Source organism: Malania oleifera, chromosome 13, assembly GCF_029873635.1.
Source record: "Malania oleifera isolate guangnan ecotype guangnan chromosome 13, ASM2987363v1, whole genome shotgun sequence".
NCBI lineage: Eukaryota > Viridiplantae > Streptophyta > Magnoliopsida > Santalales > Ximeniaceae > Malania > Malania oleifera.
The window spans coordinates 25955062-25971594 of record NC_080429.1 but is presented as its reverse complement, the minus strand read 5'-3'; the positions used below and the strand labels follow the sequence as shown (position 1 = coordinate 25971594).

Below are 16533 nucleotides of genomic sequence, written 5' to 3'. Positions count from 1 at the left end.
TGAGCATGACTCGGAAGGCCAAAAACAGCCTAGCAGATGAGTATGACTCATTAAGCATCAAGGGCCCAAATGATGAACACGACTCGTAAGGCCAAAAACAGCCGAGGAGATGAGCACGACTCATTAAGCATCAAGGGCCCAAATGACGAGCACGACTCATAAGGCCAACAACAGCCCAACAGATAAGCATGACTCATTAGGCACAGAGGCCAAACTGACGAGCACGACTCGGAAGGCCAAAAATAGCCCAGCAGATGAGCACGACTCATTAAGCATCAAGGGCCCAAATGACGAGCACGACTCGTAAGGCCAAAAACAGCCCAGCAGATGAGCACGACTTATTAGGCACAGAGGCCAAACTGACGAGCACGACTCGTAAGGCCAACAGCAGATGAGCACGACTCATTAGGCATAGAGGCCAAACTGACGAGCACGACTTGAAAGGCCAAAAACAACCCAACAGATGAGCATGACTCATTAAGCATCAATGGCCCAAATGACGAGCACAAATCGTAAGGCCAAAAATAGCCCAGCAGATGAGCACGACTCAGTAGGCATTAAAGGCCACGAAGTTGCTCGGTAAGATCAGTTCAGCAAAATTCGCTCCATGAAGCTGCTCAGCAAGCCCTGCCTAAAAAAAAAATTGCTCTATAAACCTACTCGCTGAAATAAGTTCGACAAAATACACTGCATGGATTAGCTCGGCATAAGCTTCTCGGTAAGTCCCATTCCCCAAAGTTGCTCCATGAAATCGCTCGCTGAAATCAGCTCAGACAACTCAAAAAAATGCTCTGTGGATAAGCTCGGACAGCTCGGACCAATAGCTCGGAGAGATCGGCAAAAGTCCTATGCAAATAGCTCGGATAGCTCGAAAAAATGCTCCATGGATCAGCTCGGACTAATAGCTTGGACAAATCGGCAAAAGTCCTACGCGAACAACTCAGACAGGTCGGACAATCAGCTCGGACAATCAGCTTGGACAACTCAGACTATTAACTCAGACAGATCGGCAAAAGTTCTACGTAAGCAGCTCGACAAATTTTGCCCCCCTCTGAACAGCTCATTAAAAAGTCCTCGAAGGAGTAGCTCGGACAACTCGGAAAAATGTTCTATGGATCAGCTCGGACAACTTGGACTAATAGCTCGGATAGATCAGCAAAAGTCCTACGCGAATAGCTCAGACAAGTCGGACAATCAGCTCGGACTATCAGCTCGGACAAATCGGCAAAAATCCTACCTGAATAGCTCAGACAGCTCGGACTATCAGCTCGTATAGATTGGTAAAAGTCCTACGCGAACAGCTCGGAAAAATTCTTCCCCTCTCTGAACAGCTCAGTAAAAAGTCCTCCAAGGAGCAACTCGGACTATCAGCTCAGACAGATCGGCAAAAGTCCTACGCAAGCAGCTCGGAACACCAGCTCGGGAAATCACCTCGGAACACCCGCTCGAGAAATCAGCTCGAAAAAAGTCCCCCACATAGCAAATAAAAAAAGAAAAGAAAAAAAGAGAGCATTACACCTTCTAGGGGGAAAAAATACAAACAAAGCGAGTGTTCAAAATTCTATCCAGAAATTAGAAATTGAGGGGGGGACAACTGATACGCCCAAAATAATCTAACCAATGAGAGCAGGTCAACACCTGTCTTACGCCTACTCCGGGTCAGACACTTTGACGAGTAATCAGCTCCAACCCAATAAAAAGGAGGAGTGATCCACACCAGTGGCTTAGATAGCCGAGTGATGGGTGCAAGCACTTTATGACAGGGGAGCAATTCACACCCCCGCGCAATAAAGATGAACCAACCAAGGGTCAACTCGAGCCCTATAAGAAGGGATGAAGAGGCCAAGGTAAGGGATTCAACCTATTCTACTGTTGCCTTCAATCTCTCTAAAGCATCCCTCTTACTCAGGCATCAGAGTGATCCCCCGGAATACACCTCTGGTCCTCCAAGCCTTTCTTTTCTTCCATTTTCAGGTCAGCGGAAGTCGAAAGAGCAACCCTGCTAATTTTACCCCACAACAACTTTGAATATTCATACTTTAATATTTATAAAATAAATTATGACAATATGTTATTAATTTCTTTAATTAAAATGTATATAGTTAATTAAGAATTATAAAATATTTTACGCTATTTTACATATGCAATTACATGTTGTTCAAGTGGCATATATGCAATATCATATAAATTGGCTAAGGCCATCTTTTTTTTGGCTCATCTTATATCTTTTATACTTTTATCACACAAAATATGAATTAAGGGGTTGCTTGGTTTGTGATACAAAAATATTTTTATAAAATTATTGATATTCTCATAAATCTCATTTACATGAATGGAATATCTTATCATGGGAATATTTTTTATTAATTAAGATCCTAAAAAATGTATATAAGAGTCTCATATTAATGTTTGGTTCTATTTCGGAATCCAAATAAACATATTGAGAAGTTATACCTTGACATATGAATAATAATTATATTTTTAGCATAAAAACCTTCTCAAATTTTTCAATAATCATAAATTTTAAAATCTACTCTTACATAATAAGATCAAATTCAACGATACCTCAGACACTCCACACCCTGAATTTTCAAAACTACCACAAAATCTCCCAAAGTTTATTGACAAAATGAATCTTCCACTAATTGACCATTAGTCAAATGTAAAGTTTAGTGAAAAAAAATTAAATGTTATTATTGATAAAATGACATTAATTTAATAAATTAAGTTAAATTTTTGGTCAATTAATTATAATATATTTTGAAAATTTAACCTGTAAATGAAGTGAACACCAACTAACTAAGTCGAGTTAATTATTGACATAACCATGACAATATAATTAAAATATTATTTTTAAAACTAAAAATTATGAAAAATAAGTAAATCATACTAATAATTTAGAAATAAATTATATTTAAATAATGATATTGTTATGAAAATATTTGATGTATACATTTTATGAAAATTATATGACTAAAAAGCTCTAATACCAATTGTTATGCGAATGAATGCGGAAACGATCGTGTGGTGCAGTAATTACGAGCAATAAGAAAACATACAAAGATAATGAAAGTAATAAAAGACACAAGATTTAAGGTGGCTTGACAGAATTCCTACATCTATGGGAGCAAACGATAACTGAATTTCACTATCAATCAAGACCAGGGTTACAAGATTATATTTATGATAACCCTACATGTACAAAGGGATTAGAAAATTTCTCAAATACCCTTTTATCAATCCCCGAAGGATTTGCTTCTATATTCCCAACCTATTGATCTTCCTAGTTCAAATTTCAAAAACAACATCGACAAAATCGTCGATGGTTTCATCAAACTGTTGATGGTTTTCCTTCATTGGAGGAAATCGTCGATGTACCTACATCAAGTCCGTGATTGAGGTTATTAAGGATCATTTAGGTCCAAAAGATAGATCTAAATAGGATCAAGACAAGGGAGGTAAGATTGGTTTGAAGACACATGGAATGCAATTCAAAGCATGTGAGGCATGCGGGAAGGATCCATTTTGAGCAACTGTTGGAGAATTCCCGCACTCACGAAGGAGATCGATTGTTTATATTCAATGAGGAGAGATAGAATTAGACACACTGAGCGATCAAGAATGCTTTTGTTCAAAGGGGGTTGGTTGTAACTCACAAGTGAGGAAAAGATTATTGAGAATTCCACAATTAAAAAATCGAGTGGATAATGAGTGTTTATATACATGATTAGGTTGAAGACTCAATAAACTTAAACTTTTTTATAAAATTTATGTGTACATCAAGCCTTCATAAAAACTCTCCCAATCCCAACACTTCCCCAAAAATCACAGTAGTTCCCTTATTTACCCTCTCCAATCAACAAAATCACAATCAAATAATAAAAAAAAGTGAACTTTGTGTTTGATAGAGTTTGTCTATCTAGTTATTTGATTTGAGGTGATTTTATTAGCAATGACACATGTTTTCCATCATTCATTAAATACATTAATTATTTCTTGGCAAGCCCCTATCCCATTTATTGTTCTTTTCACTTCCTATTTCTCCTTTTGATACACTGGCCAGCAAAAAAAAATCATCTCGTTTTATTACCTCTTAATGAACTTTCTTAGTGCTTTTGAAAATTTAAGGGGCAATGCCAAACTTCCATTACCAATATTATTATTATTATTATTATTATTATTATTATTATTATTATTATTATTTTACTGAAATCGAATATGCAACCCATCTATTGTATCATATAATATTTGAATCTAGTTTTTTCATAAAAATATTATTTTTTGTTTTAATGGGCAAATTTATGTAATATGTTTACTTAAAGAAGAAAAATTAAAACTTTCAGGATCACCTTCATCATAATAGAAATGTCAGTAATTGGACATTCTAAATGCATCGTTTGACCTTTTTATTTGAACTTGTTGCTCAAGTGTGTAGTTGGCTTGAGAATCTTTTAATCCCTATCCATCCGTAGGTTAGACATTGACTCTTATCCTATGTTTGAAGAGACTTTAAATTTGGATTTATATTAGATTTGGATAAGATATAATATAAAATTTATTCAAATTTATTCAAATTCAAAATGCAGTCTAAAATTCATGCTCCCAAATATAGTATTTGTAAAATTTATATATATTTGTTTACCTTACTAAAAAAGTTTCTAAGTTCGTTGTTGCGCATCTCCCATTCCTATATCATGACCATGCTCACTCCTATCTTAGATTTGACAACTTCTTTTTGGATGAATATGATTTTGCTCATGGTGTTTTTGTTTGAAGAGCTTGAAACCTCCAACATGAGAAAGTTCGCTTGTGCTTGCCTAGGGTTGCAAATGAGGCAAGCTAAACTTTGCTATAATCAAATTTGTTTATTAAACTTTTGATTTGACTCTAGTTCAAGTTGAGCTCAAATCTAACTTTAATATGTTTGCTCAATCTTATTTATTATATAAACGAATAAGCTCATGAGCTCTTATCAAACCAAACTCAAATCGGACCTTAATATACTTGTCCAATCTTATTTGCTAAACAAACGAATGAATTAACAAACTCTTATCGAACTGAGTTATCGATATGGTTATGAGTAGTTTGATTCTGCTTAAACCTCTTACTCTAAAAAGGTGCGAGACTTTTAGAGTTTATTAAACAATAAGGTGAAAATGAACTTTTACTAATACTGCCTTATATTTTTCTTTTGTCCTCGCCAAGCTAGGTTATTGGTTTTATACATTGGCTTTATCACAAAATTTGGGTTATGGATATTGAGCTAAATAAGTCAATGCTCAAACAATTCTAACATTTAAGCCCACTAGTCAATCTAACTACGATCCAATTTGGCTTTATTAAATTAGTCCATAAATGAGCAATTTAAGTTCATTAAATGAGTTTGTACTAAGTCTATACTCGAGCCACTCACAATTTGAAACAAATTGAGTCCATTCATGTCCAAATTAAATGAGCCAAAAAATTGACTTGGCAATCATTCATTTAACAAGCTCCTACCAAGCCAAACTCCCGAGTCATTTTGTAAGTAACTTGATACATTTGCAGCCCTCTGCCTATAACTTTACAACTTGATTTATGAATGTTGTAAGTTGGCTTCTTAGAAATCTACAATAAAAATTCGTGATTTCCTAGTTATGTAAGTAGTATAATCATATCAAGGAATATATAAGTGCGTTATATTGCTTTAGCTTGCCTCGCGCTATTGCTTTTACAAATTAGGTATCTTAGGTTAGTGTAATTTTTTTTTTTCTTTAAAAAACCTCAAGTAGTTTGACAAGCTTTTGATCCAAGTCTAAGCCTAAGTTGTTAGACAAAACCAATTGAAAAAGTATTTACATGATAATTCTCTATCTCTTAAGTCGTATAGAATCACAGAGTAAACAAAAATAATAAGAATTTTTTTTATGTGTTCAAGTAAGAAGTTGTTTCCCTAAACCTAATTTACATAAGTTAATTTGTTTAGAAACATCAATTCTATAGTGTATTTATTACTTCAATATCAGCTAATCAAATTTTAATAGTAGTGATTAATACCATTCATTACCTGAAGACACATAGTTGGTGTGCACATTTTTTAGTGTTCATCGAATAATCATAAGAATTATTTTATTAAATAAAATTTAAATCTTTGATCTCCATGTAAAACCTAAAAAAAATAAAATAAAATAAAAATTGTAGGCATTTCTCTTAATTTAAACCAAAGATTTATATTTAAACATTAAAAGGTAAACTGAAATTACCTCAAATTTCAAAAAAGTTCACTAAAATTTTTCTTTAAAAAAAAAAAAAAAACAAACAGTGAAAGGTAAACTAAAAATTTCCTCAAATTGTAAAAGGTTTATTTAACAATTTTAAAAAAGAGAAGCAAGTTAAATTGACATTAAACTGATAATAAAATGATTAAAATTTAAAATGATGAGATCATCCTCAGGTCTCTTATCCACCCAACTCTACCTGTTCCCGGGTTCTTCCCTTCCCACTCCGCAGAAACAACCCTCTCTCTCTCTCTCTCTCTCTCTCCCTCTCCCTCTCTCTGTTGTAGCCATGGATCCAAACCCTAAGACCTTCCCCATGCTCTCCTACGTAATGTCCCGGCTCCCCCACGTCGGTCCCAAACCCTCCACAGATTCCGATCCCTACTACGTCGACGTCGAACAGCCAACCCCTCCGCCGTCCGACCCTTCCACCTCCGGCCACCTCGCCGACCAAATGCCCCACCTCAGCCACCCTAACGTCATCGCCTCCATGACCCTCGCCGTGTCCGACGTCGCCCAGACCCGATCCGTCCTCCAAACACTCGGCGAGCGCCCCGACCACGAGGCCGTCGACGCCGCCAAGGCCAGAATCCTCGAAATTGAGTCGAACCTGGCGAAGCAGCTGGAGGAGATCGTGTTGTCCCCTCGGCCGCATGACATCGACCGCCTCCAGTGGCGGTCGCACCTGGCGGATAAGGAGCAGGAGTGCCGACTCGCGGCGGAGAAGGAGAAACAGGCGTGCAAGGCGGTGGTGCAGCTGGACGAGATGCACGAGGCGTACGAGAAGCTGTTGAAGGAGGCCGAGGAAAGGCTCGTGAAGATCTACGATGCGGCGGCCACGGAGGGGTCGTCGGAGTTTCTGCCGGCGAATGAAGAGGTGAATGAGGAAGTTGTGGGATTATTGCAGGAGGCGTTGGGGAAGGGGATCGAGCGGGTCGACCTTTCGGGGCGGCTGCTGCGCTTTTTGCCAGAGGCCTTCGGGCGGCTTCATGGGCTGCTTGTGCTCAATCTGTCTTCTAATCAGCTTGAGGTGACACTCTGTTCGCTTCGACTTAGGGATTTTGGAACCCTTTTTCTATGAGATTGAACATTTGGGTTATAAAGTTAGCTTACATAATTGAGAAAACGGTGCCTGGTGGAACCCTTTTTCTATGAGATTGAACATTTGGGTTATAAAGTTAGCTTACATAATTGAGAAAACAGTGCTTGGTGGTGTCAATATGACTATCGAGTTGCTTTGGTAATGGATGAATATTGCTGTACTTCACCTTGGAAATTTAAGTGTGGGAATATATTGTTTCATCCACCTTATTTTGAGGACGATGGTGTTAGATTTAATTGCTTAGGGCACCAGGTTTTGTTAAAGGTTCCTTGGGGTTGTTTTGGCGAAGAGGGTAGTGGCTGTGGTTTGGCCGTTTGGGAACCCTTGTTTAACTTTCATTGTAGTAACCCGAACCCAGTAAATAAAAGAAAAAATAAATAAAAGAAAAGGAAAATAAATGAAGCAAAGGAAAAATAAGAAAAAGGAAAATGGGTTTGACCACGACCAAATCGTCGACGGTTTTGTGGGACTCAGAAAAACCGTCGACGGTTTCGTGCGGCGGCAGAGTCCATAAGTTAAGTTATGTTTTCTTTTTCATTTCTAACTCACCCACTCTCTCTCTAAAAGTTGGGGTTTGGAGGCTTTCTTTCTTCCTCATCCCTCTCTCTCCTCTAAGCCTCTTGGAACACTCTCAGGTGCTTTACGATTCTCTCCCGGTACGTGGGTCGTCGATCCTCGGTAGATTTGAGCAGCTAGGGTTCAAGGTTTTTGGAAAGTTTTAGGCAGATCTTCGAGGAACAAATAAGGGGAATAAATTATACCAGTTTTTTATTAAAATTGAACCGATTAAATTCAAGTATATAAGCATGTGTATATATGTATGATTTTCTGAATGGGTTAGATATTTGAAAACGATGGTTTTGATTATAATTCATATTTGGGGAAAAACCAATGTGAGTAGGGTATATTATTTATTAATAGTATGTAACAGTATGATTGACATCCAAACCGTGTGGAATGGGATTAACTTTTTATAATAAGCTGGTTGTGAGTCACTATGGTATCTAAGCTTGTGCATTTGGGTGATTGTGTGGTTATTCGTGTAATTCATAATATAACGTTGGTAGGCCATGAGGAGGTCGTTATATTGTCCATGATATAAATCGCAATATAACGTTGGTAGGACTTGAGGAAGTCATTATATTGTCATTTATATAAATGAGGTAAAACGTGGCTGGGCAGGAAGTTGTTTTACTGATTTACCATGAATAGGTTAACGTGAAAGTGTAGCATGTCTAAAGTGAAGTACGTGCTAAGAATGATGGGGAGGGACGCTCAATACGTAGAGGGAACGATGGGGAGGGATGCCCTAAGAACCACAGGAAGTGAAGTATGTGTATTGTTTACTGTGGGCGTGAGTATGCGCATGTGAATTGAATGTGTTGTGAATATTGATGTGTTCTGTTATGATGTATGATACGTGTATACGTGAATATTTGGGGAATGATTGATGTTGAGTGTGTGTGAGTACATGTGCGTAAAGTTAAAATGCATTAATGATTATGAAGAAATAAAACTCTCCGTTCGAGAGCTCACTGAGTAAGGTGAGTGCCCTGATAATTATCAATTGTAGCCACACCCAAAATAAAAAGGGTAAAGTTACAAACAGTATCGGAGTAAAGGGACGTTACATGTATGTACGTGTAATCTTTCCAATCCTCGGGAACTCTCGCCTATAAATATTTGTTATGTATGTGTTAGTATAATATATAAGTGTATTAGCAGTTATTGTTGTTGATTAACAAACAAATATATTTGGTATACACTAAAACTCATCTGCGACACACTGTTATAATTTATTCCACCTTACGGAGAAGTGTCTCCCCCCAATATACAACTCATTTTTCAGGACCTTCTGGCGATCGAGCTTAGCTAGCTCTAGAGCAAAGTTTAGTTTTTGGTAATTATGAGTGATTGTAAGATATGAAGTATTTAAAAGTTACGTTTAATTCCTGGTTATGTAATATAAAGTGTATTGATACACTTTTTGGGATGTATGGTATAGAATTTTGGTATTTTAATTGAAAATGTTTAATTATTTTCCGCTGCGTAATTGGTATTTATGGTATCAGAGATAGGTGAACGGAGGACATAACACCCCGAGCTCCACTTTGCGGGTTCGGGGCGTTACATTCATTGAAGGGGCCTATCGAATGTCAGATGCTCAGGATACACCTTACTGATCTGCAAATAATATATGGGTTTATTTGGAGACTGGGCTTTACTTCGAGTCTGGAAGCTCTTTGATTATTTTGGTTGTTGAAGTTTTTTATTGTTGTTGTTATTGCTGGTAGATAAGGTAAATAATCAGTTTTATTTAAATAAATTAAAACTAGGGTGGATCGGCCCATGTAGTACATAAAAGTCAAAGATAAGGGAAAACACCCCAATTAAGAAGGTGAAACAGTGGTCTTATTTAAGTGATCAACTTCCTTTGCATCCTTCTGCTTCTCTGCTCACCTGGAAATATGTTAGTTACCTTTCAAATATTATCCTATTATTCTCCTCTTGAACACCGCAAAAGGTGTTTGAAGTTCCGCTTGCAGATTCATGAGCTTTTGAACTTCTCTCAATTCTCATGTTTAGATTGAAAGCTAGTCAAGCTCAAGTGTGTCCAAGCTCATAATTGAGCCTGAATGAGCAATTGATGTTTAGCATGTTTTGTTTGTGAACCTGCTTCTTGTTCACATGTTAAATCTGTGTCTTTTTTACAGGAAATATTTATTAGATTATGTGCAATTGTGCACACATATGCTTTCACGAACTACCATCTTGAAGGTATTTGGTTATAATTTTAATGGGGACTTCCGTGTTTTCATGTTTTTACTTTTTGGTTACTTGAATGATTTATTTTGCAGTTTGGTGTTTTATATGTTTTTGCGTATACATGATTGAGTAAATGCCTTTTTTATTCTTGAAACCTAAAATGAAAAATGCCCTCACACACCCCTAAAAAATGGGGCAGTTGGAAACCTTGAACAAATTCTGTGTGTGATACTTTGCTAACAGAGAGCCTCCTTATCCTCCTCTGCTGCTTTGTGAATGTGTATTTTTGTCCTGGTATAAGCAAATGGTACTTGGGATTTAGGCATTTAGCTTTTCATATTTTCTTCCTGATGACTGATTACCCATTTGCAGGTTATTCCTGATTCAATAGCTGGATTGGAAAACCTTGAGGAGCTTTATCTTTCTTCGAACCTTTTGGAGGCTCTGCCTGACTCCATTGGTCTGTTGCTTAATCTGAAGATTCTAGATGTATCTGGGAACAAGCTAAGCAGTCTACCTGACAGCATCTCTCATTGCAGGTAATTCTGGTTTAATCATGAAACGAAGTTTTTGTTGTGGGTGTTTGGTGATACTTAGCTTTGCATTTAAATTGGTCCAGATCCTTGATTGAGTTGGATGTCAGCTTTAATGGTTTGACATACTTGCCCACGAACATTGGCTTTGAATTGGCGAATCTAAGGAGGCTTTCAGTCCAGCTGAACAAAATCCGGTCCCTTCCTTCTTCTGTCTGTGACATGAGATCTTTGCGCCATCTTGATGCTCACTTCAATGAACTCCATGGTCTTCCACATGCAATTGGACGATTGACAAATCTGGAGATCCTCAATCTGAGCAGTAATTTCAGTGACATGACAGAACTTCCTGACACAATTGGTGATTTAACCAATCTCAGGGAACTTGATCTCAGCAACAATCAGATCCGTGCCCTTCCTGTTACATTTGGCCGGCTTGATAATTTGACCAAACTCAACCTGGACCAAAACCCTCTTGTAATTCCTCCAATGGAGGTAGTAAATCAAGGGGTTGAGGCTGTCAAAGTCTTTATGGCCAAGAGATGGCTTGACATGCTGGTGGAGGAAGAACAGAGAAGCGTGCTTGAAATGAAAGAACAGACACAGACTGGTTGGCTATCACGCAGCACGTCGTGGTTGAATAATTTTGTTTCTGGTGTTTCTGGGAGCGTTTCGGGTTATCTGGGATCCCCGGGGAAATCTCCTAAAGACCCATTTCTTGATCAGCAGCTATAATTTCATGATGCACTGAATTGTTCTTTGAGAAATCCTTTCGCATGATGGTGTATGCATCTGTTGAATATTGTAGACATTCATTTGAGTATGAATCCAGTTCTGCACCAACTCCTTCCAAATGTGCATACGTTTCTGCCGTCAAATAAATAGGAATAGCAGCTTTTTTGGTTGTTTTCTTCTTTCCCAACTTTTCCCCCATAAGCCAATGCTACTGGTTGTACATTTAATAAAGCCTGAAACTGGAGTTGTAGTTGTTGGCACGGAACTCTCTTTACCTGTTTTTGTTGGCATTACATGGAATAGAGCAATACTAGAGGTCACCGAGAATTTGCATTGGTTGGAGATCTTGCACATAATTTTTCCTTGATGGTTGCTTGTGCTTATTATCACTGCTATTGAATGGGATACCGGGCTGCCCGTGTGATGGGTCTTCATTGTTAGATGAATAATGACCATCGACTGCGATATCCCAGAAATAATTTTCTAGCATTTTTGTGCATACGTGAGTTGAAGCTTTCGGTCAAGGGGACTCCTGAAAGTGTAGGTGCTGGTACAAGACTAATTGCGCCTACCAGCCTCTGCTTGTCCCTGGGGAGGTCAGCAAGTTTTGCCTCCCAGAAGACAGATAGTCTGACCTTACTAACTATTTTCTATTTGGGTAGGTTCTTGAGGGTTGATCTGTACCTTGAAAGTTCTTGGATATAGTTTTCTTCAATATTTACCTCGGTGATGTTGCCCTTTTTATTATTAGTTTCAATTGGTAAGCAGTCCATTATGTGGGTGCAATCATACAAGACTAATGCCCTGGATCTCATCAAAACTTCATAATTAAGTGTGCTTGGGCGAAAGTAGCACTAGGATTGGAATCTCTAAGAAGTCCTCGTGTTGTACACATCTATTTTTTAAAATAAAATAAAATAAAATAAAAAGCAGCCCATTAGGTATATCATGGATTTTCTGGTTTGCTTTTATCCTTGACAAAGTGATTGGTTAAAAATTCGATTTCATTTTTTTTTTTAAATAATTTATTGCATTCCTACGCACCAAATAATATCCTAATGTCCCACCACGAAAAAGGTCGAAAGAATACTTCTGGGTCACCCGCACATGGCTTTTCTGTCTTGGAAATGGTTTCAAAGAAAAGCTGGTAAAAGTTTGCCTTTTTCATTATTTTATTCCATTATGTTATGTATTATATTTTTCAACACAAAAATTTACTAAAAATTTATTATGAATTTTTACCGATTATAAATTTTTTAACATTTAATAAATAATTAATTAAAATAATTGAGGATAATATAATATTTAAATGCTAACTATTATATGTAATTCATAAGATATATTATATGATTAGATTAAATATTTTTTTAAAAATATTTATTTATTAACTTGATTGATCAATCCAACTTAAAACAACTTGATTGATCAATCGAAATTCTGAGGTATCGCAGTCGATGTGGTCATTATTGGACCCATCGCATGGGCGCCCCGGTATCCCATTCAATAGCAGTGATAAAAAGCACAAGCAACCATCAAGGAAAAACTATGTACAAGATCTCCAACCAATGCAAGCAAATTCTCGGTGACCTCTAGTATTGCTCTATTCCATGTAATGCCAACAAAAGCAGGTAAAGAGAGTTCCGTGCCAACAACTGTAACTCCAGTTTCTGGCTTCAATAAATGTACAACCAGTAGCATTGGCTTATGGGGGAAAAGTTGGGAAAGAAAAAAACAACCAAAAAAGCTGCTATTCCTATTTATCTGACGGCAGAAACGTATGCACATTTGGAAGGAATTGGTGCAGAACTGGATTCATCACCTTTCATACTCAAATGAATAATACACCAGAGGAATGAGAGGATGCGCCGTGGACATTAATTATTCATCTAACGATGAAGACCCATCACGCTGGCAACCATCAAGGAATTACCCCAAAAGAAATTTGTTTCAAATTTTCAAACCCTATGAAAGAAAATGGGTTAGTCGTTTCTCAAAACAAAATGAAATTGTTTCAAATGGAGGTTAGATTTCTTGGGCATGAAATTAATCAAACCGATCCAAACATCTTTTTTAAGTTTCACCGACAAATTTCCGGATGAAATATTTCTAGGGTGCCTCGATTATGTTTCTAATTTTTATCCCAATTTAAGAGAATTGATCAAACTCTTGTTCCAAAGATTTAGAAAAAGTCCCCCCGCTTGGTCTCAACTCCATACTGATATAGTGAGAAAAATAAAAAGTTAAATTAAATCGTTGCCAGTCCTGAGTTTTCCACATCCCAGAGGTAAGATGATTGTTGAAACTGACGCCTCAAAAATAGGTTTTGGAGGAATCTTTAAACAAAACATTGATAATCAAGAACACCTAGTTTGGTTCCATTTTGATTTCTTGGGCATGGATTTAATCAAGGAATGATTAAACCAATCCAAAGATCTTTAAGTTTCGCTCAAAAATTTCCAGACGAAATAAAAAATAAAAATCAAATTCAAATATTTTTAGGGTGTCTCGATTATGATTCTAATTTTAATCCCAATTTAAGAAAATTGGTCAAACACTTGTTCCAAAGACTTAAAAAAAAAAAATCCTTCTACTTGGTCTCAACTCCATATTGATATAGCCAAGTAAATAGCCTACGTTGATAGAGATTGACATGACTTTATAATAAACTTTGTATATTACAACTAACATTTTTTATCCTTCATCAACACTATAAAAATCCTTCCTACGACGTCCCAATGACGAATCCACTTCAGTTAAAACGTTGGTGACTAAAATTGGAACCCAGGTATATTTTCCATTATTTAATCGGCGCAAGTTTCGCCAGGAAATTGAGAAGAGAGAAAAAGTTGAGAAGAGAGAGAGAGAGAGAGAGAGAGAGAGAGAGAGAGAGAGAGATGAAACAACTATTGGGGGTGCCTTTGAAATTGAAATCAAAGGTTCCTAAAGAAGCTTTAGGAACCATCAGGTTATATATATATATATATATATATATATATATATATATATATATATATATAAAATATTAGATTATTATATTTGTTGACTCTATGAGTCTGATCCCATTTTGATTATGACAAAACCAATGGTTCTCACCCGTGCACTGAGTCTCTTGAATAGGTCTATCCTAAGCATGCACTGTTGGTAGGAACTCAAGGAAGTCATACAGACCATAAAGTTCAAGCTTTATATGGCTCTTGAAGAAGAAAAGGGAATGAAGACTCTTTTATTGTTGTAATAAAATTCAATTCATTTGAGTTTGTAATATAATATGGTCTGTAATAACTATATAACATGCATGATAGTTTTAATGCTCAAGACCATAGAGTGACCTTAGGGTTTAATCGACCGACGTCAGCTTTTTGAGACTAACTCAAAAGACCTTAAAATGACCTTTGGTCCTTGCACACGCACTTAACACAGTCCCCAACATAACATATATTATCAAGGGAATTAATTGGCTTAAGTCTAGACTTAAAGGGTAAAAATTGTGAGGTTTCGGGCGACTGAACCCATAGTGTTCAAAACACTTTGAGTGACTAAACCTTTGACTAGTCAGAATGTTGACTTGGTTTCGAGCGACCGAACCATTTTGACCATAGCGTCTACAAGTGACCGAACCATTACTCTGACTTTTTCCACCAACTCGGTAGCCTGAACCTCACGTTCAAAATAGCCTCAGGCGACCAAGCACATGAGTTCGGCATACCGAACTTTATACTGGGCGACCAAATCGCGGTCTTTTGGAAAATCGCCTTAGTTTAGCAAACCAAACTTATTTTTAGGCACACAAACTTCAAATTTGCCTTTTCCTGTTGTGAGTGTTCAGATGACTAAACCTATGGCTCGGGCACCCGAAACTCTAGAGTTGAAATAATTTTAACTACGATAACATGGGTTTTTTTGGTTTAAACTGGTTTAAAATATTTTTAATAATCCCCATTGAGTCCCAATGGTTACTTTTTGAGGAGAAACTATTTATACCTTCTCATTTGCCTCAATTAGCTATAGATTAGAAAATATATTAGCACAATATTCTCTCAATTTCTTACATTTTTATTTGCTTATACTTCACCATTTTTCAAGCAAAAATTGTTCATACTCTCTTACACCTTATTTGAAAAATCATTTTTAACAAAGAGAGATCTTCTTTATTGTTCCCCTAACTTGCAAATCAATTGCAAAGTGTAGGGAGATTTGATTAAGTTATTGTGCATCACTTCAAATCATTTCCTTGGCAGAAACTCTCACATATTCATACTAACTAGAAAATCTATTTTCGAGAGTTCTTGCTTGTTTAATCTTTCTCATAATATTTCATATATAAATATTTGATTGGGAAGATTTTGTTTTTAGCTTGCTAGTCTTGACATTCAAATTGCAAGACTTGAAAGCTTGCATATAATCTTTGATATTTTTTTTTTTGCAAGTTTCAATCCAAAATATCTGCTTTACATTTAGAATATCCTTGAGATATTTGATTTGGATTGTGTTAAACTTCCTTTGATTATTTGTGTGTTAAATATCTTGTCTTGAATCAAAGGTTGAACTCTCACATATACATAAACTCACACATCTTAGATAGTTTACATTTTGGATCTCACCTGAGCATTAAATTCATATCATCTATGAGTGCATATTTGTAGAGACCCAGTGAATTATAACAATTAAATAATAAAATAAAAGAAAGAAAAAGGAAACTTTTAAGGGGGTACAGAGTTATGTTCGTTGACAAAGGAGCTTATTGAGATCGTCGACGGGGACACGTGTCTCGTCGATGAGGAATTACTGAGAAGGTTATTTCAGGACCTGAAATTCGTCAACGATGAATAAGTGTTTGTCGACGAACTCTTTACTTGGCCTCGTCGATGAAGGCAAATGTATAAATAGTTCAAACTCCAGTCTTCAGCGAGAAAACCTGCATGCAATCCTTTTCTCTCTCTTTACATTTTGTCCCCTACCTCTTCTCTCTAAGTTTTTGGGCCAGTTCTTCACCGGTTCGACGATCCGAAGCTGTCATGCTACTCCTAGTAAGATTCTCTCCATATCTACTGGAGTGTATCATTGATTAGGCCTACTTGGGCACCATCCCAAAATTTGGGTAAGTTAGTTAATTTCAGTTTTATTAGGTTTTTGGTATTTT

At 36.8% G+C, this 16533-nt stretch overlaps 1 protein-coding gene across 1 annotated transcript; it reads left to right on the top strand.

Annotated features, from left to right (window-relative positions):
- The first annotated feature begins 6421 nt into the window (after positions 1 to 6421).
- Positions 6422 to 11728, top strand: LOC131146432 (plant intracellular Ras-group-related LRR protein 9-like). The gene is made up of 3 exons (XM_058096042.1): positions 6422 to 7287; positions 10498 to 10664; positions 10745 to 11728. The coding sequence occupies exons 1-3, from the start codon at positions 6547 to 6549 to the stop codon at positions 11391 to 11393; spliced, it is 1557 nt and encodes a 518-aa protein (XP_057952025.1). The 5' UTR covers positions 6422 to 6546; the 3' UTR covers positions 11394 to 11728.
- The last annotated feature ends 4805 nt before the right edge of the window (positions 11729 to 16533 follow it).